General features: G+C 49.0%; 1 protein-coding gene across 1 annotated transcript in view; it reads right to left on the bottom strand.

The window, feature by feature from the left end:
- Positions 1-7887: 7887 nt before the first annotated feature.
- Positions 7888-26677, bottom strand: part of si:ch211-67e16.11 — a 23872-nt gene continuing 5082 nt past the window's right edge. The window contains exons 2-7 of the mRNA XM_042306384.1: positions 24750-24983; positions 24289-24459; positions 22780-22911; positions 22539-22699; positions 16783-17001; positions 7888-7977 (exon numbers count right to left, since the gene is read on the bottom strand). Coding sequence (XP_042162318.1) covers positions 7888-7977; positions 16783-17001; positions 22539-22699; positions 22780-22911; positions 24289-24459; positions 24750-24983 — 1007 coding nt within the window. The remainder of the gene's footprint in view (positions 7978-16782; positions 17002-22538; positions 22700-22779; positions 22912-24288; positions 24460-24749; positions 24984-26677) is intronic.

Here is a 26677-nt window from a genome sequence, read left to right as displayed (position 1 = left end):
GCCAGATTCAGGTGAGTTGGTCTACCAAGGCCAGATTCGAACCTATGATCCTGATTTTCAGAGTGAGATACATTTCAGCTGCTCCAAACAACTAAGCTTGTGACAATATATTCAATGAAAATGAATGTTATATCTGATACACTAAGCAGAAACAAAGCTTTTACTTGATTTTATGCTTCCCAGGACCAAAACATTTACCTAGTTTCTTACACACAGCTTCAACTGTTTATAATAAACTGCGTCAGGTTGACCTCTGACCTCTGTTTGTTTGTCAATTCTTTATTATTATTAATGAATTAGGAATCTGTACGATAGAGGAAACTCCAATGTACTATAGCAATAAATACAAAACATATCTGGCTTGTGTATGTACAAAAAGGTCATTTATTTTGAATATGTACATCTGCTTGCACAAGATATGGTTGTAAAATACACAGAACATGTAGGATTTGAAATTCCATCAAACATCCATTAAACTTCAATTCGTTGAGCAGTAACTTACAAGATTAACAAAACAGCATTTATAGAATAGGACATAGGACATAGGACATAGGACATAGGACATAGGACAAACAGTTACATGTATCTGGCCCATATATAAAAAAGCTTACATTTCAATCTCATGGGCCAATAGGGAGGAGCTATCAAACCCAATAGGGAGGAGTGAGAGAAGATTGAGGGGGCAGAATTGCTTGACTGATTGTGGTCTCACATTCATATGCCAAGCATTATCAGCACAATGAAGTTACGTACGTATGCCTTCGGAAAGTATTCAGACCCCTTGACTTTTTACACATTTTGTTACTTTACAGCCTTATTCTAAATGTTTTTTTTGATCTCAGTAATCTACACACAATACTCCATAATGACGAAGTGAAAACAGATTTTAGGGATTGGGAGACGAGTCAGGATCGAGGCAAAGATGAACAGAGCAAAGTACAGAAAGATCCTTGGTGAAAACCTGCTTCAGAGCACTAAGGACCTCTGACTGGTGCAAAGGTTCACCTTCCAACAGGACAACGACCTTAAGCACACAGCCAAGACAACACAGGAGTGGCTTCGGGGCAAGTCACTGAATGTCCTGGAGTGGCCCAGCCAGAGCCCGGAGCCCGGACCTGAACCCGATCGAACATCTCTGGAGAGACCTGAAAATAGCTGTGCAGCGACGCTCCCCATCTAACCTGATAGAGCTTGAGAGGATCTGTAGAGTAGAATTGGATCAACTCCCCAAATACAGGTGTGCCAAGCTTGTAGCGTCATACCCAAGAAGACTGAAGGCTGTAATCGCTGCCAAAGGTGCCTGAATACTTATGTTAATGTATTATTTCAGATTTGTATTTTTAATAAATTAGCAAAAATGTCTAAAAACTTGTTCTTCTTCTTATGGGGTATTGTGATGTCATTATGGGGTATTGTGATGTCATTATGGGTATTGTGATGTCATTATAGGGTATGTGATGTCATTATGGGGTATTGTGATGTCATTATGGGGTATTGTGATGTCATTATGGGGTATTGCGTGTAGATTGCTTGAGGGGAAAACTATCTAATCAATTTTAGAATAAGGCTGTAAACGTAACAAAAAAACAGTCAAGGGGTCTGAATACTTTCCGAAGGCACTGTAGACACAACATTCATACTGTTTATAACGAGCATTATCAACTCAATGATACGACATAGACACAACATTCATACTGTTTATGAAATTAAATGAAATGACGAACACGGGAGATCAACATTGTAACATGTGTGATTTGGGTTGTGATGCAGAAAAAGCATAGCATGCCAAAGTGCATGAGTGTTGTCCATGTGGTCGGGTCTGTCTGTGTTGTCCATGTGGTCGGGTCTGTCTGTGTTGTCCATGTGGTCGGGTCTGTCTGTGTTGTCCATGTGGTCGGGTCTGGTAGGGGACAGAGAGAGAGAGAAGGTAAGGGACAGAGAGAAGAGAAGGTAGGGGAGCCAGAGAGAAGAGAAGGAGAAGGGGTAGACAGACAGAGAGAAGAGAAGAAGGGACAGAGAGAAGAGAAGGTAAAGACAGAGAGAAGAGAAGGTAAGGGGACAGAGAGAGAGAGAAGGTAAGGGGACAGAGAGAAGAGAGGAGAGTAGAAGGACAGAGACAGAGAGAGAAGGTAAGGGGACAGAGAGAAGAGAAGGTAAGGGGACAGAGAAGAGAAGGTAAAGGGGACAGAGAGAGAAGAGAAGGTAAGGGGACAGAGAAGAGAGAAGGTAAGGGGACAGAGAGAAGAGAAGGTAAGGGGACAGAGAGAAGAGAAGGTAGGGGACAGAGAGAAGAGAAGGTAAGGGACAGAGAGAAGGTAGGGGACAGAGATAAGGTAGGGGACAGAGCGAAGAGAAGGTAGGGGACAGAGAGAGAGGTAGGGGACAGAGAGAAGGTAGGGGACAGAGAGAAGGAAGGGGGACAGAGAGAAGCGAAGGTAGGGGACAGAGAGAAGAGAAGTTTGGGGACAGGTAGGGGACAGAGAGAAGAGAAGTTAGGGGACAGAGAGAAGAGAAGGTAGGGGACAGAGAGAAGAGAAGGTAGGGGACAGAGGGAAGAGAAGGTAAGGGGACAGAGAGAAGAGAAGGTAGGGGACAGAGGGAAGAGAAGGTACGGGACAGAGGGAAGAGAAGGTAAGGGGATAGAGGGAAGAGAAGGTAAGGGGACAGAGAGAAGAGAAGGTAGAAGACAGAGAGAAGAGAAGGTAGACACCTAGCGGTACCAGGAGCAGGACAGATATTGGAGTATGAGTGTGACTGCAATGGAGACGGTCTGCATTGAGGACAGGGCTGGAGACAGTCTGCTCTGAGGACAGCTCTGAGGACAGGACTGGAGACCGTCTGCTCTGAGGACAGGACTGGAGACAGTCTGCTCTGAGGACAGGGCTGGAGACAGTCTGCTCTGAGGACAGGGCTGGAGACAGTCTGCTCTGAGGACAGGGCTGGAGACAGTCTGCTCTGAGGACAGGACTGGACCGAGGACAGGACTGGAGACCGTCTGCTCTGAGGACATGAGACCGGGCCTGCTCTGAGGACAGGACTGAGACCGTCTGCTCTGAGGACAGGACTGAGACCGTCTGCTCTGAGGACAGGACTGAGACCGTCTGCTCTGGAGGACAGGACTGGAGACCGTATGCTGAGGACAGGACTGAGACAGTCTGCTCTGAGGACTGCGTCTGCCTCAGGACAGGACTGGAGCAGGCTTAAATTAAATCATAGAGCAGTAAGCCAACGCTGGACACAGCTGTCTTACTGAGGTGTCTGCTGGCTGGGCTGAGGGCTGTCTGGGCTGAGGGCTGTCTGGGCTGAGGGCTGGGAGTGTGGCTGCTGGGCTGAGGGCTGTGCTGGGAAGAGGGCTGTCTGGGCTGAGGGCTGTCTGGGCTGTGTGCTGGGCTGAGGGCTGTCTGGGCTGAGGGCTGTGCTGGGCTGAGGGCTGTGCTGAGCTGAGGGCTGTCTGGGCTGAGGGCTGTCTGGGCTGAGGGCTGTCTGCTGAGGTCTGTGCTGGGAAGGGGGCTGTGCTGGGAAGAGGGCTGTGCTGGGAAGAGGGCTGTGCTGGGCTGAGGGCTGTCTGGGCTGAGGGCTGTCTGGGCTGAGGGCTGTCTGGGCTGAGGGCTGTGGGGCTGAGGGCTGGGGCTGAGGGCTGTCTGGGCTGAGGGCTGTGCTGGGCTGAGGGCTGTCTGGGATGAGGGCTGGGCTGGGCTGAGGGCTGTCTGGGGCTGAGGGCTGTCTGGGCTGAGGGCTGTCTGGGCTGAGGGCTGTGCTGGGCTGAGGGCTGTCTGGGCTGAGGGCTGTCTGGGCTGAGGGCTGTGCTGGGCTGAGGGCAGTGCTGGGAAGAGGGCTGTGCTGGAAGAGGCTGTCTGGGCTGAGGCTGTCTGGGCTGAGGGCTGTCTGGGCTGGGGCTGTCTGGGCTGAGGGCTGTGCTGGGCTGAGGGGTCTGGGCTGAGGGCTGTCTGGGCTGAGGCTGTGCTGGGCTGAGGGCTGTCTGGGCTGAGGGCTGGGCTGGGCTGGGCTGAGGGCTGTCTGGGCTGAGGGCTGTGCTGGGCTGAGGGCTGTGCTGGGCTGAGGGCTGTCTGGGCTGTGCTGGGCTGAGGGCTGTGCTGGGCTGAGGGCTGTCTGGGCTGAGGGCTTTGCTGGGCTGGGGCTGCGCTGAGGGGCTGGGCTGGGCTGAGGCTGGGGCTGAGGGCTGTGCTGGGCTGAGGGCTGTGCTGGGCTGAGGGCTGTCTGGGCTGCTGGGCTGAGGGCTGTCTGGGCTGAGGGCTGTCTGGGCTGAGGGCTGTGCTGGGCTGAGGGCTGTCTGGGCTGAGGGCTGTCTGGGCTGAGGGCTGGGCTGGGCTGTGCTGGGCTGAGGGCTGGGCTGGGCTGAGGGCTGTGGGGCTGAGGGCTGTCTGGGCTGAGGGCTGTCTGGGCTGAGGGGCTGTCTGGGCTGAGGGCTGTCTGCTGGGCTGGGGCTGGGCTGAGGGCTGTGCTGGGCTGAGGGCTGGGCTGGGCTGAGGGCTGTGCTGGGCTGAGGGCTGTCTGGGCTGAGGGCTGTCTGGGCTGCTGTCTGGGCTGAGGGCTGGGGGCTGAGGGCTGTCTGGCTGAGGGGTCTGGGCTGGGCTGGGGCTGGGGGCTGAGCTGGGCTGAGGGGCTGTGCTGGGCTGAGGGCTGGGCTGGGCTGAGGGCTGTCTGGGCTGAGGCTGTCTGGGCTGAGGGCTGTCTGGGCTGAGGGCTGTGCTGGGCTGAGGGCTGGGCTGAGGCTGTCTGGGCTGAGGGCTGGGCTGGGCTGAGGGCTGTCTGGGCTGAGGGCTGGGCTGGGCTGGGCTGAGGGCTGTCTGGGCTGAGGGCTGTGCTGGGCTGAGGGCTGGGCTGGGCTGAGGGCTGTCTGGGCTGCGGGCTGAGGGCTGGGCTGGGCTGAGGGCTGTCTGGGCTGAGGGCTTTGCTGGGCTGTCTGGGCTGGGCTGGGCTGGGCTGTGGGCTGTCTGGGCTGAGGGCTGTGCTGGGCTGAGGGCTGTCTGGGCTGAGGGCTGTCTGGGCTGAGGGCTGTGCTGGGCTGAGGGCTGGGCTGGGCTGAGGGCTGGGCTGGGCTGAGGGGCTGGGCTGGGCTGAGGGCTGTCTGAGGCTGTGCTGGGCTGAGGGCTGGGCTGGGCTGAGGGCTGTCTGGGCTGTGCTGGGCTGAGGCTGTCTGGGCTGAGGGCTGTCTGGGCTGAGGGCTGTGGGCTGAGGGGCTGTGCTGGGGCTGGGGCTGTCTGGGCTGAGGAGGCTGTGCTGGGCTGAGGGCTGTGTTGGGCTGAGGGCTGTGCTGGGCTGAGGGCTGTCTGGGCTGAGGGCTGTGCTGGGCTGAGGGCTGGATGCATGCATTGTCATCTTGTTCAGGGACCTAGAGAGGGAGGTAAGTCGTCCAGAGGCTCTGGTGTCCTCTATCTGAACCTCTTCACAGTCTGTACCCAACCGTCAGGAGCTGCCGCTAGCTGGCACAGGACAGGATGGTCCACTTGGGACGTTTCCCACTCCTCTACTCCCTGTCCGTCACCAAGCGTCCGTGGTGATGATGCCGGGGTTCAGAGTGAGGACAATCAAACACACTGTCCCGTCCTCTTCCCTCGTCCGCTCCCTCTTCCCTTCCTTATACACATTTAACTGTCAGAGTCCCTCTCTCTCCGGTCCTTGGTACAGATCTGAAAGTGTCCTATCATGGTGCAAATTAGGGCTGGGAATCGCCAGGAACTCACAATGCGATAGTTATCATGATACCTAGGTGCCGATCTGAAATGTATTGCTATTCTCACGATTCTGTATGTATTGCTATTCTCACGATTCTCACTATTCTATATATTTTTGTGATGCAATACTTGATTGTGATTGAAGTTGTATACATATTGCTCACTATATGTTAGTTAGCTTTGATCAGTCATTGAAATAAAAGTGCTGAAAACACTGTATGTTGGCTCACTATTTAAAAGAAAGAGAACAAGCTAGTACAGCCGACAAGCTAGCTAACACTACCTAGCTCTAGCTAACACTACCTAGCTCTAGCTAACACTACCTAGCTCTAGCTAACACTACCTAGCTCTAGCTAACACTACCTAGCTCTAGCTAATACTACCTAGCTCTAGCTAACACTACCTAGCTAACACTACCTAGCTCTAGCTAACACTACCTAGCTCTAGCTAACACTACCTAGCTCTAGCTAACACTACCTAGCTCTAGCTAACACTACCTAGCAAAAAAAAAAGGCAGGTTGTTTTTTTATTTTTTTTATTTTTTTTAAATCGATACTTGAAGTCAAAGTATCAATTATAATATCGTCAAAAAATAATATTGCGAAATGTAACGGGACTTTTTTTCCTCCATCACTAGCACAAATCCTGCGGTACTATAATATGTATGTGGGCTCAAAAGATACACTTAAATAAGAATGTGTTGTAACAGAAACGACTCCCGATGACAAGCCATCATCTAGTGTGTGATTGACAAAGCAACTAGCCTTCTCTGTGATTCGGTCTGTGTGTTGTCTATTGTCTTGTTATTTGTGTCTGTCTGTGTTGTTATTTGTGTCTGTCTGTGTGTGTCTTCTCTTGTGTTGTCAGGTATGTCTGTCTGTGTGTGTTGTCTTCTCTTGTCTTGTTATTTGTGTCTGCGTCTGTGTGTGTGCATGTGTGTGTATGAGTCTGTGTGTATGAGTCTGAGTGTTCTTTCAAAAATAAAATTCTGTCCAGGGTCTGTGTCAGTTCTGGATGTGGTTCTGGTACCACAAGGTGCTGTGAAGGTTCTGGTTGTGGTTCTGGTACCACAAGGTTCTGTGAAGGTTCTGGTTGTGGTTCTGGTACCACAGACCGGTGGGGAGGCTCTAGTTGTGGCCCTGGTACCACAGGGCGGTGGGGTGGTTCTGGTTGTGGTTCTGGTACCACAGGGCGGTGGGGAGGTACTGGTTCTAGTTGTGGTTCTGGTTCCACAGGGTGATGGGGAGGTTCTGGTCCTGGTACCATAGGAGAGTGGGAGGTTCAGGTTCTTGTACCACAGGAGAGTGGGGAGGTTCAGGTTCTGGTACCACAGTGTGGTGGGGAGGTCCAGGTTCTGATACCACAGACAGTGGGGAGGTTCAGGTTCTGGTACCACATTGTGGTGGGGGAGGTTGTGGTCCTGGTACCACAGGAGAGTGGGGAGGATCTGGTCCTTGTACCACAGGACAGTGGGGAGGTTCAGGTTCTGCTACCACAGTGTGTGGGGGGGGTTCAGGTCCTGGTACCATAGGACAGTGGGGAGGATCTGGTCCTGGTACCACAGTAGAGTGGGGAGGTTCAGGTCCTGGTACCACAGGACAGTGGGGGAGGATCTGGTCCTGGTACCATAGGACAGTGGGGAGGATCTGGTCCTGGTACCATAAGGTGATGAGAAGGTTATGGTTCTGGTACCACAGGGGGTGGGGGTTCTGGCACCACAGGACGGTGGGGATGTTCTAGCTGTGGTTCTGATACCACAGGGCGGTGGGGAGGTACTGGTTCTAGTTGTGGTTCTGGTACCACAGGAGAGAGTGGGGAGGTTCTGGTTCTGGTACCACAGGGCGGTGTGGAGATTCTGGTGTGGTTCTGATGCCACAGTATGATGGGAAGGTTCTGGTTGTGGTTCTGGTACCATAGGGCAGTGGGGAGGTTCTGGTTGAAGTTCTTGTTCCACAGGATGGTGGGTAGGTTCTAGTTGTGGTTTATGGTTCTGGTACCACAGGTCGGTGCCGAGTTCTGATATCACATGGCGATGGGAAGGTTCTGATTCTGGTATCACAGGGTGGTCGGGAGGATCTAGTTGTGGTTCTGGTACCACAGAGCAGGGGGAGGTTCTGGTTGTGGTTCTGGTACCACAGGGCGGTGGGGAGGTTCTGACAGCCCATGTACTCCTTCCTCATCTCTGCTTCGCTCAGAGGTGGAGTTGTGTTACAGGGCGCACCAGATAGGTTGACATCCAAAAGGCTGGATTTGGGGTCGGGAGGCGGGACATCCCTGAATCCTGAGAAGAGATGGGAGGAAGAAGAGGGTCAGGTCAAATGATTGATGGTGGTGGTGTGATCTCCACTTTATACATTATTGCGAGAACATAATTTCAGGAAGCCTCAATACAATTTTATAGATCATTTTGTTATCTCTTCTCAGTGGGTAGCGCTGGTTGTAAAGACATCGTTTTTAATCCATTTTAAGAAATTAATAGAAAAATAACAATAAATAAATCCACAATGAGTAATGGTAACTTGGCTAAATACACAGGGTACCTGTACCGATTGGATGTGTAGGGGGCACGAGGTAATTGAGGTAGCTACAGTACCAGTCAATGGGTTTTTCTTTATTTTTACTGTTTTCTACATTGTAGAATAATAGTGAAGACATCAACACTATGAAATAACACAGATGGAATCATGTAGTAGCCCCCAAAAAGTGTTCAACAAATCCAAATATGTTTTAAATTTTGATTCTTCAAAGTAGCCTTGATGACAGCTTTGCACATGCTTGGGATTCTCTCAACCAGCTTCACCTGGAATGCTTTTTCAACAGTCTTCAAGGAGTTCCCACATATGCTGAGCACTTGTTGGCTGCTTATCCTTCACTCTGCGGTCCAACTCCTCCCAAACCATCTCAACTGGGTTGAGGTCGGGTGATTGTGGAGGCCAGGTCATCTGAGGTCATCTGATGCAACACTCCATAACTCTCCTTCTTGGTCAAATAGCCCTTACACAGCCTGGAGGTGTGCTGGGTCAATGTCCTGTTGAAAAACAAACGATAGTCCCACTAAGCGCAAACCAGATGGGATGGCGAATTGCTGCAGAATGCTGTGGTAGCCGTGCTGGTTAAGTGTGCCTTGAATTCTAAATAAATCACAGACAGTGTCTCCAGCAAAGCACCATCACACCTCTTCCTCCATGCTTCACGGTGGGAACCACATGCGGAGATTATCCGTTCGCCTACTCCGCATCTCACAAAGACACAGTGGTTGGAACCAAAAATCTCAAATTTGGACTCATCAGACCAAAGGACAGATTTACACCTGTCTAATGTCCATTGCTTGTGTTTCTTGGCCCAAGCAAGTCTCTTCTTATTGGTGTCCTTTAGTAGTGGTTTCTTTGCAACAATTCGACCATGAAGGCCTGATTCACAGTCTCCTCTGAACAGTTGATGTTGAGATGTCTGTTACTTGAATAAAGGTTAAATAAACAAGAAAGTGAACTCTGTGAAGCATTTATTTGGGATGCAATTTCTGAGGTTGGTAACTCTAAAGAATTTATCCTCTGCAGCAGGTAACTCTGGGTCTTCCTTTCCTATGGCGGTCCTCATGAAAGCCAGTTAACTCTAAAGAATTTATCCTCTGCAGCAGGTAACTCTGGGTCTTCCTTTCCCTATGGCGGTCCTCTAGAGAGCCAGTTAACTCTAATGAACTTATCCTCTGCAGCAGAGGTAACTCTGGATCTTTCTTTCCTGTGGTGGTCCTCATGAAAGCCAGTTTCATCATAGCGCTTGATAGTTTTTGCGACTGCACTTGAAGAAACTTTCAAAGTTCTTGAAATGTTCCGCATTGACTGACCTTCATGTCTTAAAGTAAATCAAATCAAATCAAATCAAATTTTATTTGTCACATACACATGGTTAGCAGATGTTAATGCGAGTGTAGCGAAAATGCTTGTGCTTCTAGTTCCGACAATGCAGTAATAACGAGCAAGTAATCTAACTAACAATTCCAAAAAAAAAAAACTACTGTCATACACCGTGTAAGGGGATAAAGAATATGTACATAAGGATATATGAATGAGTGATGGTACAGAGCAGCATAGGCAAGATACAGTAGATGATATCGAGTACAGTATATACATATGAGATAAGTATGTAAACCAAGTGGCATAGTTAAAGTGGCTAGTGATACATGTATTACATAAGGATGCAGTCGATGATATAGAGTACAGTATCAACGTATGCATATGAGATGAACAATGTAGGGTAAGTAACATTATATAAGGTAGCATTGTTTAAAGTGGCTAGTGATATATTTACATCATTTCCCATCAATTCCCATGATTAAAGTGGCTGGAGTAGAGTCAGTGTCATTGACAGTGTGTTGGCAGTAGCCACTCAATGTTAGTGGTGGCTGTTTAACAGTCTGATGGCCTTGAGATAGAAGCTGTTTTTCAGTCTCTCGGTCCCAGCTTTGATGCACCTGTACTGACCTCGCCTTCTGGATGGCAGCGGGGTGAACAGGCAGTGGCTCGGGTGGTTGATGTCCTTGATGATCTTTATGGCCTTCCTGTAGCATCGGGTGGTGTAGGTGTCCTGGAGGGCAGGTAGTTTGCCCCGGTGATGCGTTGTGCAGACCTCACTACCCTCTGGAGAGCCTTACGGTTGAGGGCGGTGCAGTTGCCATACCAGGCGGTGATACAGCCCGCCAGGATGCTCTCGATTGTGCATCTGTAGAAGTTTGTGAGTGCTTTTGGTGACAAGCCAAATTTCTTCAGCCTCCTGAGGTTGAAGAGGCGCTGCTGCGCCTTCCTCACGATGCTGTCTGTGTGAGTGGACCAATTCAGTTTGTCTGTGATGTGTATGCCGAGGAACTTAAAACTTGCTACCCTCTCCACTACTGTTCCATCGATGTGGATGGGGGGTGTTCCCTCTGCTGTTTCCTGAAGTCCACAATCATCTCCTTAGTTTTGTTGACGTTGAGTGTGAGGTTATTTTCCTGACACCACACTCCGAGGGCCCTCACCTCCTCCCTGTAGGCCGTCTCGTCGTTGTTGGTAATCAAGCCTACCACTGTTGTGTCGTCCGCAAACTTGATGATTGAGTTGGAGGCGTGCATGGCCACGCAGTCGTGGGTGAACAGGGAGTACAGGAGAGGGCTCAGAACGCACCCTTGTGGGGCCCCAGTGTTGAGGATCAGCGGGAGGGGATGTTGTTGCCTACCCTCACCACCTGGGGGCGGCCCGTCAGGAAGTCCAGTACCCAGTTGCACAGGGGGGCCGAGACCCAGGGTCTCGAGCTTGATGACGAGCTTGGAGGGTACTATGGTGTTGAATGCCGAGCTGTAGTCGATGAACAGCATTCTCACATAGGTATTCCTCTTGTCCAGATGGGTTAGGGCAGTGTGCAGTGTGGTTGAGATTGCATCGTCTGTGGACCTATTTGGGCGGTAAGCAAATTGGAGTGGGTCAAGGGTGTCAGGTAGGGTGGAGGTGATATGGTCCTTGACTAGTCTCTCAAAGCACTTCATGATGACGGATGTGAGTGCTACGGGCGGTAGTCGTTTAGCTCAGTTACCTTAGCTTTCTTGGGAACAGGAACAATGGTGGCCCTCTTGAAGCATGTGGGAACAGCAGACTGGTATAGGGATTGATTGAATATGTCCGTAAACACACCGGCCAGCTGGTCTGCATGCTCTGAGGGCGCGGCTGGGGATGCCGTCTGGGCCTGCAGCCTTGCGAGGGTTAACACGTTTAAATGTCTTACTCACTTTGGCTGCAGTGAAGGAGAGACCGCATGTTTCCGTTGCAGGCCGTGTCAGTGGCACTGTATTGTCCTCAAAGCGGGCAAAAGTTATTTAGTCTGCCTGGGAGCAAGACATCCTGGTCCGTGACTGGGCTGGGTTTCTTCCTGTAGTCCGTGATTGACTGTAGACCCTGCCACATACCTCTTGTGTCTGAGCCGTTGAATTGAGATTCTACTTTGTCTCTGTACTGGCGCTTAGCTTGTTTGATAGCCTTGCGGAGGGAATAGCTGCACTGTTTGTATTCAGTCATGTTACCAGACACCTTGCCCTGATTAAAAGCAGTGGTTCGTGCCTTCAGTTTCACACGAATGCTGCCATCAATCCACGGTTTCTGGTTAGGGAATGTTTTAATCGTTGCTATGGGAACGACATCTTCAACGCACGTTCTAATGAACTCGCACACCGTATCAGCGTATTCGTCAATGTTGTTGTCTGACGCAATCGAAACATCTCCCAGTCCACGTGATGGAAGCAGTCTTGGAGTGTGGAGTCAGCTTGGTCGGACCAGCGTTGGACAGACCTCAGCGTGGGAGCTTCTTGTTTTAGTTTCTGTCTGTAGGCAGGGATCAACAAAATGGAGTCGTGGTCAGCTTTTCCGAAAGGGGGCGGGGCAGGGCCTTATATGCGTCGCGGAAGTTAGAGTAACAATGATCCAGGGTCTTTCCACCCCTGGTTGCGCAATCGATATGCTGATAAAATTTAGGGAGTCTTGTTTTCAGATTAGCCTTGTTAAAATCCCCAGCTACAATGAATGCAGCCTCCGGATAAATCGTTTCCAGTTTGCAGAGAGTTAAATAAAGTTTGTTCAGAGCCATCGATGTGTCTGCTTGGGGGGGGATATACGGCTGTGATTATAATCGAAGAGAATTCTCTTGGTAGATAATGCGGTCTACATTTGATTGTGAGGAATTCTAAATCAGGTGAACAGAAGGATTTGAGTTCCTGTATGTTTCTTTCATCACACCATGTCACGTTGGCCATAACGCATACGCCCCCGCCCGTCTTCTTACCAGAAAGATGTTTGTTTCTGTCGGCGCGATGCGTGGAGAAACCCGCTGGCTGCACCGCTCGGATTGCGTCTCTCCAGTTAGCCATGTTTCCGTGAAGCAAAGAACGTTACAGTCTCTGATGTCCCTCTGGAATGCTACCCTTGCTCGGATTTCATCAGCCTTGTTGTCAAGAGACTGGACATTGGCAAGAAGAATGCTAGGGAGTGGTGCACGATGTGCCCGTCTCCGGAGTCTGACCAGAAGACCGCTTCTTTCCCTCTTTTTCTGAGTCGTTTTTTTTTTGGTCGCTGCATGTGATCCACTCGGTTACACTGGTTGTAAGGCAGAACACAGGATCCGCATCGCGAAAACATATTCTTGGTCGTACTGATGGTGAGTTGACGCTGATCTTATATTCAGTAGTTCTTCTCGGCTGTATGTAAAGAAACCTAAGATGACCTGGGGTACTAGTGTAAGAAATAACACGTAAAAAACAAAAAACTGCATAGTTTCCTAGGAATCTCTGTCGGCGCCGGAAGTACAAGATAACTATAGTAATGATGGACTGTCATTTCTCTTTGCTTATTTGAGCTGTTATTGCCGTAATGGTCTTTTACCAAATAGGGCTATCTTCAACTGATTGGCTCAAACACATTAAGAAGGAAATACTTGTAACTTTTAACAAGGCACACCTGTTAATTGAAATGCATTCCAGATGACTACTAACCAAAAAAATAGTTATTTTCTTTATTTGAGATTCTTCAAAGCAGCTGCCCTTTTGCTTTGATGACAGCTTTACACACTCTTGGCATTCTCTCAACCAGCTTCATGAGGTTTACTACACGATTCCATATGTGTTATTTCATAGTTTTTATGTCTTCACTGTCATTTGACTGTGTAGAAAATAGTAAAAGTAAAGAAAAACCGTTGAATAAGTAGGTGTGTCCAAACTTTTGACTGGTACTGTATGTACATAAAGGTAGAGGTACAGTAACTAGGCAACAGGATAGATAATAGACAGTAACAGCAGTATACTGTAGGTAGGGGTAAAGGATAGATAATAGACAGTAGCAGCAGTATACTGTAGGTAGGGGTAAAGGATAGATAATAGACAGTAACAGCAGTATACTGTAGGTAGGGGTAAAGGATAGATAATAGACAGTAACAGCAGTATACTGTAGGTAGGGGTAAAGGATAGATAATAGACAGTAACAGCAGTATACTGTAGGTAGGGGTAAAGGATAGATAATAGACAGTAACAGCAGTATACTGTAGGTAGGGGTAAAGGATAGATAGACAGTAACAGCAGTATACTGTAGGTAGGGGTAAAGGATAGATAATAGACAGTAACAGCAGTATACTGTAGGTAGGGGTAAAGGATAGATAATAGACAGTAACAGCAGTATACTGTAGGTAGGGGTAAAGGATAGATAATAGACAGTAACAGCAGTATTGTCACGCCTTGGTCTTAGTATTTTGTGTTTTCTTTATTTATGTGGTCAGGCCAGGGTGTGACATGGGTTTATTTTGTGGTGTGTTTTTGTATTGGGGTTATAGTAGGTATTGGGATTGTGGCTGAGTAGGGTTGTCTAGGAGAGTCTATGGCTGCCTGAGGCGGTTCTCAATCAGAGTCAGGTGATTCTCGTTGTCTCTGATTGGGAACCATATTTAGGTAGCCTGGGTTTCACTGTGTGTTTTGTGGGTGATTGTTCCTGTCTCTGTGTTTGTTGTCACCAGACAGGCTGTTTCTTGTTTTTGTATTTGTCGTGTTTATTCATTTATTAAACATGTATCGAACTAACCACGCTGCATTTTGATCCGACTCTCCTTCGACGGAAGAAATCCGTTACAAGTATACTGTAGGTAGGGGTAATGGATGGATAATAGACAGTAACAATGGTGCAGCTGTAGAAACTTTTAAGGATCTGATGGCCCACGACAATGGTGCAGCTGTAGAACCTTCTAAGGATCTGATGGCCCACGACAATGGTGCAGCTGTAGAACCTTTTAAGGATCTAATGGCCCATGACAATGGTGCAGCTGTAGAACCTTTTAAGGATCTAATGGCCCATGACAATGGTGCAGCTATAGAACCTTTTAAGGATCTAATGGCCCATGACAATGGTGCAGCTGTAGAACCTTTTAAGGATCTGATGGCCCATGACAATGGTGCAGCTGTAGAACCTTTTAAGGATCTGATGGCCCATGACAATGGTGCAGCTGTAGAACCTTTTAAGGATCTGATGGCCCATGACAGCTATAGAACCTTTTAAGGATCTAATGGCCCATGACATTGGTGCAGCTGTAGAACCTTTTAAGGATCTAATGGCCCATGACAATGGTGCAGCTGTAGAACCTTTTAAGGATCTGATGGCCCATGACAATGGTGCAGCTATAGAACCTTTTAAGGATCTGATGGCCCATGACAATGGTGCAGCTGTAGAACCTTTTAAGGATCTGATGGCCCATGACAGCTATAGAAACTTTTAAGGATCTGATGGCCCATGACAATGGTGCAGCTGTAGAACCTTTTAAGGATCTGATGGCCCATGACAATGGTGCAGCTGTAGAACCTTTTAAGGATCTGATGGCCCATGACAATGGTGCAGCTGTAGAACCTTTTAAGGATCTAATGGCCCATGACAATGGTGCAGCTGTAGAACCTTTTAAGGATCTAATGGCCCATGACAATGGTGCAGCTGTAGAACCTTTTAAGGATCTGATGGCCCATGACAATGGTGCAGCTGTAGAACCTTTTAAGGATCTGATGGCCCATGACAATGGTGCAGCTGTAGAACCTTTTAAGGATCTAATGGCCCATGACAATGGTGCAGCTGTAGAACCTTTTAAGGATCTAATGGCCCACGACAATGGTGCAGCTGTAGAACCTTTTAAGGATCTAATGGCCCATGACAATGGTGCAGCTGTAGAACCTTTTAAGGATCTGATGGCCCATGACAATGGTCCAGCTGTAGAACCTTTTAAGGATCTGATGGCCCATGACAATGGTGCAGCTGTAGAACCTTTTAAGGATCTAATGGCCCATGACAATGGTGCAGCTGTAGAACCATTTTTGTTGTTGTTATTGCTGTTTTTTTGTTGAATTTTATCTCCTTTTTTCTCCCCAATTTCATGGTATCCAATTGTTAGTAGCTACTATCTTGTCTCATCGCTACAACTCCCGTACGGGCTCGGGAGAGACGAAGGCTGAAAATCATGTGTCCTCCGATACACAACCCAACCAAGCCGCACTGCTTCTTAACACAGCACGCATCCAACCCGGAAGCCAGCCGCACCAATGTGGAAACACCGTGCACCTGGCAACCTTGGTTAGCGTGCACTGTGCCCGGCCCGCCACAGGAGTCGCTGGTGCGCGATGAGACAATGATATCAATGATATACCCTACCGGCCAAGTCCTCCCTAACCCGGACGTCGCTATGCCAATTGTGCGTCACCCCACGGACCTCCCGGTCGCCCTAACCCGGTCGCGGCCGGTAACGACAGACCCTGGGCGTGAACCCAGAGTCTCTGGTGGCACAGCCTTTTAAGGATCTGACTGGTGGAAGGACCACAGTCACGTGGCCACCGAGAAACTTGAAGCTCTCGAAACCTGCTGCGCTTACAGCCCCCGTCAATGTGGATGTTGGGGTGTGCTCGGACCTCCGTTTCCCATTGTCCACGATCAGCTCCTTTGTTTTGCTGACGTTGAGGTAAAGATTATTGTCCTAACACCATGATAGTTCTCAAGCCCTGCCACATCCGACGAGCGTCAGAGACGGTGTAGTAGGATTCCATCTTAGTCCTGTATTGATGCTTTGCCTGTTTGATGGTTTGTCTGAGGGCGTAGGGGGATTTCTCATAAGTGTCCGGGTTAGAGTCCCGCTCCTTGAAAGCTGCAGCTCTAGTCTTTAGCTCATTGCGGATGTTGCCTGTAATCCATGGCTTCTGGTTGCAGGGTGCATGTTGTGCAGGGTGTGTGTTGTCTAGGGTGGGTGTGTGTGTGTGTTGTATAGAGTGTATGTTGTGCAGGATGTGTGTTGTGCAGGGTGTGTGTACGTGTTGCATACCTTACTCAGGTGGTCTATAAGGCACTGTGCAGGGTTTTGCTACATACCTTACTCAGGTGGTCTATAAGGCACTGTGCAGGGTTTTGCTACATACCTTACTCAGGTGGTCTATAAGGCACTGTGCAGGGTTTTGCTACATACCTTACTCAGGTGGTCTCTAAGGCACCGTGGAGGGTTTTGCTACATACCTTACTCAGGTGGTCTATAAGTCACTGTGCAGGGTTTTGCTACATACCTTACTCAGGTGGTCTATAAGGCATGTTGCTGGGTGCAGCGAGGCCCAGCTGTCGGCTATGTTGAGCAGCACCACGTTCAGGTGTTTCAGAGATGCTTTCAGTCTCTTACTGAGCACCCCGCTGTAACTCTGCTCTACGAAGACTAGTACTCGTCTCGCCCTGCAGCCTGCCAAGTCCGCTAGCAGCTCTCCCACACTGTAGCGCTCCTTCAGGTCCGCCTGCATTAGGGGCGAGAGGAAAAACCAAATGATCTCCCATCACCGTCTATATCTAAACATACAGGTTCAACCCTGCTGTTTCATATTCAGCCATCATCTCTCACAGAGGAATCCTGGGGAGAGGGAGACAAGCAGTCACACAACCCCGATCTGTCACAGTCTTACAGGTAATTGCTTACGTTCAATGCCAGCATGAGAAGCACACAGGTGTTCTAAAGTTCCTAACCTATATACGCTTTAGCCGTAATCTCAGAACCCCAAAAAAACTATTCTGCCATGAGGTTATTTCAAACCTGTTCAAACTGACATCCAAATGGATGGAGCATGAAATAACGACTAGCAACAAATCCTAGAGGGTGCTAGATCGATGTGTCAGAAGGTGTTGTGGATCAGGAACGTTCTAGAGCTGATCTGAGGCCCAGTGGGACAAGCATTAGAGAGAAGAATACATATACAAACCAAGGAGCTTTACCCCTGCAGGCGTTCACTGTCTGCTCTGCTCCTGATCCTGTCTGGTCTCTATAGTCTCTATAGTCTCTATAGTCTAAATGTTCTCTATAATCTAAATAGTCTCTACTGTCTCTATAGTCTCTATAGTCCCTATAGTCTCGATAGTCTAAATAGTCTCTATAATCTAAATAGTCTCTATAGTCTCTATAGTCTCTACTGTCTCTATAGTCTCTATAATCTAAACGGTCTCTATAGTCTCTATAGTCTAAATAGTCTCTATAATCTAAATAGTCTCTATAGTCTCTATAGTCTCTATAGTCTCTACTGTCTCTATAGTCTCTACTGTCTCTATAGTCTCTACTGTCTCTATAGTCTCTATAGTCTCTATAATCTAAACGGTCTCTATAGTCTCTATAGTCTAAACAGTCTCTATAGTCTCTATAGTATAACTGGTCTCTATAGTCTCTACGGTCTCTATAGTCTCTATAGTCTAGAGAGTCTCTATAGTCTCTACGGTCACTACAGTCTCTATAGTCTCTATAGTTTAAATGGTATCTACGGTCTCTACTGTTTCTATAGGTTAGAGAGTCTCTATAGTCTCTACGGTCTCTATAGTCTCTACGGTCTCTATAGTCTCTATAGTCTAGAGAGTCTCTATAGTCTCTACGGTCTCTACAGTCTCTATAGTCTCTATAGTCTAAATGGTCTCTACGGTCTCTACAGTCTCTAAAGTCTCTACAGTCACTATAGTCTAGATAGTCTCTACAGTCTCTACGGTCTCTATGGTCTCTACGGTCTCTACGGTCTCTACGGTCTCTATGGTCTCTATTGCCTCTGTAGTCTCTATAGTATCTATAGTCTCTAAAGTCTATATAGTCTAAATGGTCTCTAAAAGTCTCTATAGTCTAAATGGTCTCTAAAGTCTATATAGTCTAAATGGGCTCTAAAATCTCTATAGTCTAAATGGTCTCTAAAGTCTCTATAGTCTAAATGGGCTCTATAGTCTCTATAGTCTAAATGGTCTCTAAAGTCTATATAGTCTAAATGGGCTCTATAGTCTCTATGGTCTCTATGGTCTGTGGTCCTTATAGTCTCTATAGTCTCTATAATCTCTATAATCTCTATGGTCTCTATAGTCTAAATGGTCTCTATAGTCTCTATAGTCTCTATAGTCTATAAGGCCTCGGGCCTTATATAGGCAACAACTGGTATGGTGGGTCCGAGCTAACCAAGCTAGTTGGTGATGTTAACAGTGACGTTTCTGTTGATGGCACAGAAGAACTCTTTGTGGTTCTGGTCCTGGTTGATGACAAGAGTGGAAGAACTGTCAATGGCACTCCAGCAATGTCTGCTCTCCATGTTAGGCTGCCAATAAATCTTGAGTGAACTCTCACACCGTTGGCCACTCGTAGACATTATTTCCCTTGCCTCCGGGCATGCATCGATTAACTTTTGTATGAGCGTGTATAGCACATGGGGATGTGTGAAACTTACTCCTCAGCCTGAAGTGTCCCCACTTCTGCCAGCGAATAGCTAGCTTTTCACGTGACGCCAACTGGTAAGCCGCTTCAGGAGGGCGATCAATCTGAGCCTTGTGTGTCTTATGAAAGACTCTGAGGAGGGTCATTGATGTTATGGTTCAACCCGGCAGGAGACCCGTGAGGGTCATTGATAGTTATGATTCAACCCGGCAGGAGAACCGTGAGGGTCGTTGATGTAACGGTTCAACCCAGCAGGAGAACCGTGAGGGTCGTTGATGTAACGGTTCAACCCGGCAGGAGAACCGTGAGGGTCGTTGATGTAACGGTTCAACCCGGCAGGAGAACCGTGAGGGTCGTTGATGTAACGGTTCAACCCGGCAGGAGAACCGTGAGGGTCGTTTATGTAACGGTTCAACCCGGCAGGAGAACCGTGAGGGTCGTTGATGTAACGGTTCAACCCGGCAGGAGAACCGTGAGGGTCGTTGATGTAACGGTTCAACCCGGCAGGAGAACCGTGAGGGTCGTTGATGTTATGGTTCAACCCGGCAGGAGAACCGTGAGGGTCGTTGATGTAACGGTTCAACCCGGCAGGAGAACCGTGAGGGTTGTTGATGTAACGGTTCAACCCGGCAGGAGAACCGTGAGGGTCGTTGATGTTATGGTTCAACCCGGCAGGAGAACCGTGAGGGTCGTTGATGTAACGGTTCAACCCGGCAGGAGAACCGTGAGGGTCGTTGATGTAACGGTTCAACCCGGCAGGAGACCCGTGAGGGTCGTTGATGTTACGGTTCAACTCGACACTTTACTCTTAGTATTCCTCACACTCCCATAAAACTCCCGCAGGATAGCGTTTAACCGTTCTTTTGTCGTTGTCTCAGACTCAAGAGATGCCCTTTTCTTGCTCCCTAGTGGCACAGCGGTCTAAGGCACTGCATCTCAGTGCAAGAGGCATCACTACAGTCCCTTGTTTGAATCCAGGCTGCATCATATCTGGCTGTGATTGGGAGTCCCATAGGGTGGTGAATAATTGGCCCAGCATCGTCCGGATTTGGCCGGGGTAGGCCGTCATTGTAAATAAGAATTTGTTCTTAGCCAGTCACAGTAACATTTCAGTGCCCAGTTATTCTGCTTCACTGTGTTGGCTTCAATACGGCTCTTTTCAGGGTGTTTTTCTCCACTCGTTCGTGTCGACTGGTTATTATGGGATTGTTGTCCCCTCAATCTCCTGTTCCCACCACTCTTTAAAATGCATGTTAAATTCATGTTGAACACACTGTGCTGGTCAATTAATGAATGGAATTCTGAGTGTTTACGGTTTCCATGGTGAATAATTAGTTTCAAATTCATTCTTGGGTTTCTAGTTTACTGGCATGGGAGAGATTGCATTTTTAACATGATACATTGTTGCACAGGTCGTAGAGGTAAACAGGTAGCTTAACACAACCCCAGCTGTTGCAAACCAAATAGTAGCATGGAAAAATAATGTGTTGGCATGAGAAAAATAATGTGTTTTCCCGAGAGAGATGAAGTTCATGACAGTGGAATTATGACATAAACACGTCATAGAATTTTGCAGAAGTCCCACAACTCCCAGGCAGTCCGTTAGTGACTACATGATGGAATCAGTTAGTGACTACAGGATGGAATCAGTTAGAGACTACAGGATGGAATCAGTTAGTGACTACAGGATGGCAATCAGTTAGTGACTACTGGATGGAATCAGTTAGTGACTACAGGATGGAATCAGTTAGTGACTACAGGATGGGAGTCAGTTAGTGACTACAGGATGGAGTCAGTTAGTGACTACAGGATGGAATCAGTTAGTGACGACAGGATGGAATCAGTTAGTGACTACAGGATGGAGTCAGTTAGTGACTACAGGATGGCAATCAGTTAGTGACTACAGGATGGCAATCAGTTAGTGACTACTGGATGGAATCAGTTAGTGACTACAGGATGGAATCAGTTAGTGACTACAGGATGGAATCAGTTAGTGACGACAGGATGGAATCAGTTAGAGACTACAGGATGGAGTCAGTTAGTGACTACAGGATGGAATCAGTTAGTGACTACAGGATGGGAGTCAGTTAGTGACTACAGGATGGCAATCAGTTAGTGACTACTGGATGGAATCAGTTAGTGACTACAGGATGGAATCAGTTAGTGACTACAGGATGGAATCAGTTAGTGACTACAGGATGGAATCAGTTAGAGACTACAGGATGGAGTCAGTTAGTGACTACAGGATGGGAATCAGTTAGTGACTACAGGATGGAATCAGTTAGAGACTACAGGATGGAATCAGTTAGAGACTACAGGATGGAGTCAGTTAGTGACGACAGGATGGAATCAGTTAGTGACTACAGGATGGAATCAGTTAGAGACTACAGGATGGAGTCAGTTAGTGACTACAGGATGGAATCAGTTAGTGACTACAGGATGGAATCAGTTAGAGACTACAGGATGGAATCAGTTAGAGACTACAGGATGGAGTCAGTTAGTGACTACAGGATGGAATCAGTTAGTGACTACAGGATGGAATCAGTTAGAGACTACAGGATGGAGTCAGTTAGTGACGACAGGATGGAATCAGTTAGTGACTACAGGATGGAATCAGTTAGTGACGACAGGATGGAATCAGTTAGTGACTACAGGATGGAATCAGTTAGAGACTACAGGATGGAGTCAGTTTGTGACTACAGGATGGCAATCAGTTAGTGACTACTGGATGGAATCAGTTAGTGACTACAGGATGGAATCAGTTAGTGACTACAGGATGGAATCAGTTAGAGACTACAGGATGGAGTCAGTTAGTGACTACAGGATGGGATCAGTTAGAGACTACAGAATGGAATCAGTTAGAGACTACAGAATGGAATCAGTTAGAGACTACAGGATGGAATCAGTTAGAGACTACAGGATGTAATCAGTTAGTGACTACAGGATGGAATCAGTTAGTGACTACAGGATGGGAATCAGTTAGAGACTACAGGATGGGAATCAGTTAGAGACTACAGGATGGAATCAGTTAGTGACTACAGGATGGAATCAGTTAGTGACTACAGGATGGAATCAGTTAGTGACTACAGGATGGAATCTGTTAGTGACTACAGGATGGAATCAGTTAGTGACTACAGGATGGAATCAGTTAGTGACTACAGGATGGGAATCAGTTAGTGACTACAGGATGGGAATCAGTTAGTGACTACAGGATGGAATCAGTTAGTGACTACAGGATGGGAGTCACTTAGTGACTACAGGATGGAAATCAGTTAGTGACTACAGGATGGAATCAGTTAGTGACTACAGGATGGGAGTCAGTTAGTGACTACAGGATGGGAATCAGTTAGAGACTACAGGATGGGAATCAGTTAGAGACTACAGGATGGAATCAGTTAGTAACTACAGGATGGGAGTCAGTTAGTGACTACAGGAGGCATAGTTGCTCTTAATGTGTTACGGTAATATAGAATTAGGTACTGGACTTTATAGGTAACAACACTTCTAACTAATGTAATCCAGTCCCTCGTTGTGTTGATGCATAGGGAAGTAAAGGACTCATTGGAGTAACTATTTATCCATCTATACTAATCTATCTATACCCACTATGCCATTGTAGTTGCCATCCCAGAGCAGCATGGTCCCGTCGTTCCTGGTGGGGCTGTTGAGGTAGAGGACCAGGGAGTCTGCACAGTGCTGCTTCCCACAGATATAAGAGATGTGGTTCCTTATCACTCGTTTCTCTGTAGCTGGGTATACCCACTCCTCTGTAGAGAGACAGGGATAGAGAGGTTAGAGAGTGTGTACCAGGCTGTGTGTGTCTGTGTCCTGGTCCGTACTATCCCACCTGAGAGCTGTCCGTTCCCAGCGAAGAAGGTCTTGATGTGATCTCTGTGGAAGCCGTTGTTCCTCAGCATCCTGTAGAAGAGCTGTAGGTTCTGAACGTGACACTGGTACGTGATCTGTTGCTGCCATCCACCTGCACACACGTGCACAACCACACATATCACACACCCACACACACCCACACACACCACACACCCACACATACCACACACCCACCCATACCACACACACACACATACCACACACATACATATTGATTAAGGGTGTCTGCTGAAGTGTTGGTCTGTAAAGAGTAGGTGGTGGTCTATAAAGAGGAGGTGTTGGTCTGTAAAAAGGAGGTTTTGGTCTGTAAAGAGGAGGTGGAGGTGTAGGGCTGTAAAGAGGAGGTGTTGGTCTGTAAAGAGGAGGTGGACGTCTGTAAAGAGGAGGTGTTGGTCTGTAAAGAGGAGCCAGTGGTCTGTAAAGAGGTGGTGAAGGTGTCGGTCTGTAAAGAGGAGAAGTTGGTCTGTAAAGAGGAGATGTAGGTGTTGGTCGGTAAAGAAGGAGGTGGAGGTCTGTAACGAGGAGGTGGAGGTGTTAGTCTGTAAAGAGGAGGTGTTGGTCTGTAAAGAAGAGGTGGTGGTCTGTAAAGAGGGGTGGAGGTGTTGGTCTGTAAAGAGGAGGTGTTGGTCTGTAAAGAGGAGGTGTAGGTCTGTAAAGAGGAGGTGGTGGTCTGTAAAGAGGAGGTGTTGGTCTGTAAAGAGGTGGTGTTGGTCTGTAAAGAGGAGGTAGAGGTGGAGGTCTGTAAAGAGGAGGTAGAGGTGGAGGTCTGTAAAGAGGAGGTGTTGGTCTGTAAAGAGGAGGTGGTGGACTGTAAAGAGGAGGTGGTGGTCTGTAAAGAGGAGGTGGTGGTCTGTAAAGAGGAGGTGTTGGTCTGTAAAGAGGAGGTGTTGTTCTGTAAAGATGAGGTGGTGGTCTGTAAAGAGGAGGTGTTGGTCCGTAAAGAGGAGGTGTTGGTCTGTAAAGAGGAGGTGTTGTTCTGTGTTCAGGTGACTTGCCAGGCTTAACCTACCTGAGAGCAGTATAGCGTGGTCACAGGCCTGAGCTGCCAGGTGTTACCTACCTGAGAGTAGTATAGCATGGTCACAGGTCTGAGCTGCCAGGTGTAACCTACCCCAGAGTAGTATAGCATGGTCACAGGTCTGAGCTGCCAGGTGTAACCTACCTGAGAGTAGTATAGCATGGTCACAGGTCTGAGCTGCCAGGTGTAACCTACCCCAGAGTAGTATAGCATGGTCACAGGTCTGAGCTGCCAGGTGTAACCTACCTGAGAGTAGTATAGCATGGTCACAGGTCTGAGCTGCCAGGTGTAACCTACCTGAGAGTAGTATAGCATGGTCACAGGTCTGAGCTGCCAGGTGTAACCTACCCCAGAGTAGTATAGCATGGTCACAGGTCTGAGCTGCCAGGTGTAACCTACCTGAGAGTAGTATAGCATGGTCACAGGTCTGAGCTGCCAGGTGTAACCTACCTGAGAGTAGTATAGCATGGTCACAGGTCTGGTAGAGACGACAGGACAGGTGTGTAGCCAGGGGCTGCTGGTGGCATCGCCTGGTGTTCTTGTTGAGCTCACAGCTGGACACTGGCATGTTGGGGCTGGTGAGGGGTAGAGGCTGGGGGCACTGGGCAAAGTCTGGGTGGTCTGTAAACTCACACAATATCATCACGTCACATGGTGTAGAGGTAAAGACTGCAGTTGACGTAGTCATCCTCTTGGTGCCTCAGTGGTGTATGGATCAGACAGATTTCTCTGCAGAGCTGCAGTTACATCAGGCTAACAGCACTACAGCATTGTGTCTCCATGTTGGCTAATATTGTGTACTCCTAGCCTGGTCCCCAGATCTGCTTGTGCTGTCTCGTCAACACGAAAGACCGGACAAACAGTTCTGGAACCAGGCTACTTGTAAGCCTGGTAGGTGGGCACCAACTCACCCACGCATCGTAGCCTCTGCGTCCGGTTGGTATCCCTGACCCCGACCACCATGGGAAGGAAATGTATCTCACAGAGAGCCCCGCTGCGCTCCATCCTCCCCGGGCTGCTCCTGGGCCTCAACACGGTAGCCCTGCGGGCGCGCCCGCTCCCCGCCAGCCTCTCACTGCCGCTCTGACGACGCTTCAGCTGGTTCTGACAGCGACTCTTTAGGGCCAGGGTCAGACACTCCTCTCCTGGAGACACAACAACAACAACAACACAGGTCAGGTCAGGTGAGACACAACGCAACACATATCAAAACACATCACATGTCAAAACACAACACATTCCCATGTCCACAGCCCCCATGTCTACAGCCCCCATGTCCACAGCCCCCATGTCCACAGCCCAGGGTCCCCATGTCCACAGCCCCCATGTCCACAGCCCCCATGTCCACAGCCCCCCATGTCCACAGCCCCCATGTCCACAGCCCCGCATGTCCACAGCCCAGGGTCCCCATGTCCACAGCCCCCATGTCCACAGCCCCCATGTCTACAGCCCCCATGTCTACAGACCCCCATGTCCAAAGACCCCATGTCCACAGCCCCCATGTCCACAGCCCCCATGTCTACAGCACCCCATGTCTACAGCCCCCATGTGCACAGCCCCCATGTCCACAGCCCCTCATGTCTACAGCCCCCATGTCTACAGCCCCCATGTCCACAGCCCCCTATGTCTACAGCCCCCATGTCCACAGCCCCCATGTCTACAGCCCCTCATGTCTACAGCCCCCATGTCCACAGCCCAGGGTCCCCATGTCCACAGCCCCCATGTCCACAGCCCAGGTTCCATGTCCACAGCCCAGCCCCCATGTCCACAGCCTCCCATGTCCACAGCCCCCATGTCTACAACCCCCATGTTCACAGCCCAGGGCCCCCATTTCTACAGCTCCCCCATGTCCACAGCCCAGGGCCCCCATTTCTACAGCCCCCATGTTCACAGTCCAGGGCCCCAATGTCTACAGCCCCCTATGTCCACAGCCCCCATGTCCACAGCCCCCATGTCCACAGCCCCCTATGTCCACAGCCCCTCATGTCCACAGCCCAGCCACCCATGTCCACAGCCCCTCATGTTCACAGCCCCCATGTCCACAGCCCCTCATGTCCACAGCCCCCATGTCCACAGCCCAGCCCCCATGTCCACAGCCCCCCATGTCCACAGCCCCCATGTCCACAGCCCAGGGTCCCCATGTCCACAGCCCAGCCCCCATGTCCACAGCCCCCATGTCCACAGACCCTCATGTCCACAGCCCCCATGTCCACAGCCCCTATGTCCACAGCCCCCATGTCCACAGCCCCCATGTCCACAGCCCCCTATGTCCACAGCCCCCATGTCCACAGCCCCCTATGTCCACAGCCCCCTATTTCCACAGCCCCCATGTCCACAGCCCAGCCCCCATGTCCACAGCCCAGGGCCCCTCATGTCCACAGCCCAGCCCCCATGTCCACAGCCCAGGGCCCCTCATGTCCACAGCCCAGCCCCCATGTCCACAGCCCAGGGCCCCTCATGTCCACAGCCCAGGGCCCCCATGTCCAGCTAGCAGCAGGTAACTTGGTCATGAAAATCAGAAAATCAATCAGATTAAATTGTTTACCTTTGATGAGCTTCGGATGTTTTCACTCACGAGACTCCCAGTTAGATAGCCAATGATCCTTTTTTCCAAAAATATTATTTTTATAGCCGAAATACCTCCGTTTCTTGTCCACGTTTTGTTGAGAAATCCACCGGAAATAGCGGTCACGACAACGCCGAAAAAAAATCTAAATTAGATCCATAATATTGACAGAAACATGGCAAACGTTTTTTCTAATCAATCCTCAATGTGTTTTTCAAATATCTATTCGATAATATATCAACCGGGACAACTGTCTTTTCAGTAGAAGCGAGA

This window comes from Oncorhynchus tshawytscha, linkage group LG26 (genome assembly GCF_018296145.1).
Source record: "Oncorhynchus tshawytscha isolate Ot180627B linkage group LG26, Otsh_v2.0, whole genome shotgun sequence".
Taxonomy (NCBI): Eukaryota; Metazoa; Chordata; class Actinopteri; order Salmoniformes; family Salmonidae; genus Oncorhynchus; species Oncorhynchus tshawytscha.
The sequence above is the reverse complement of the archived record's forward strand: the minus strand, read 5'-3'. Positions and strand labels throughout refer to the sequence as shown.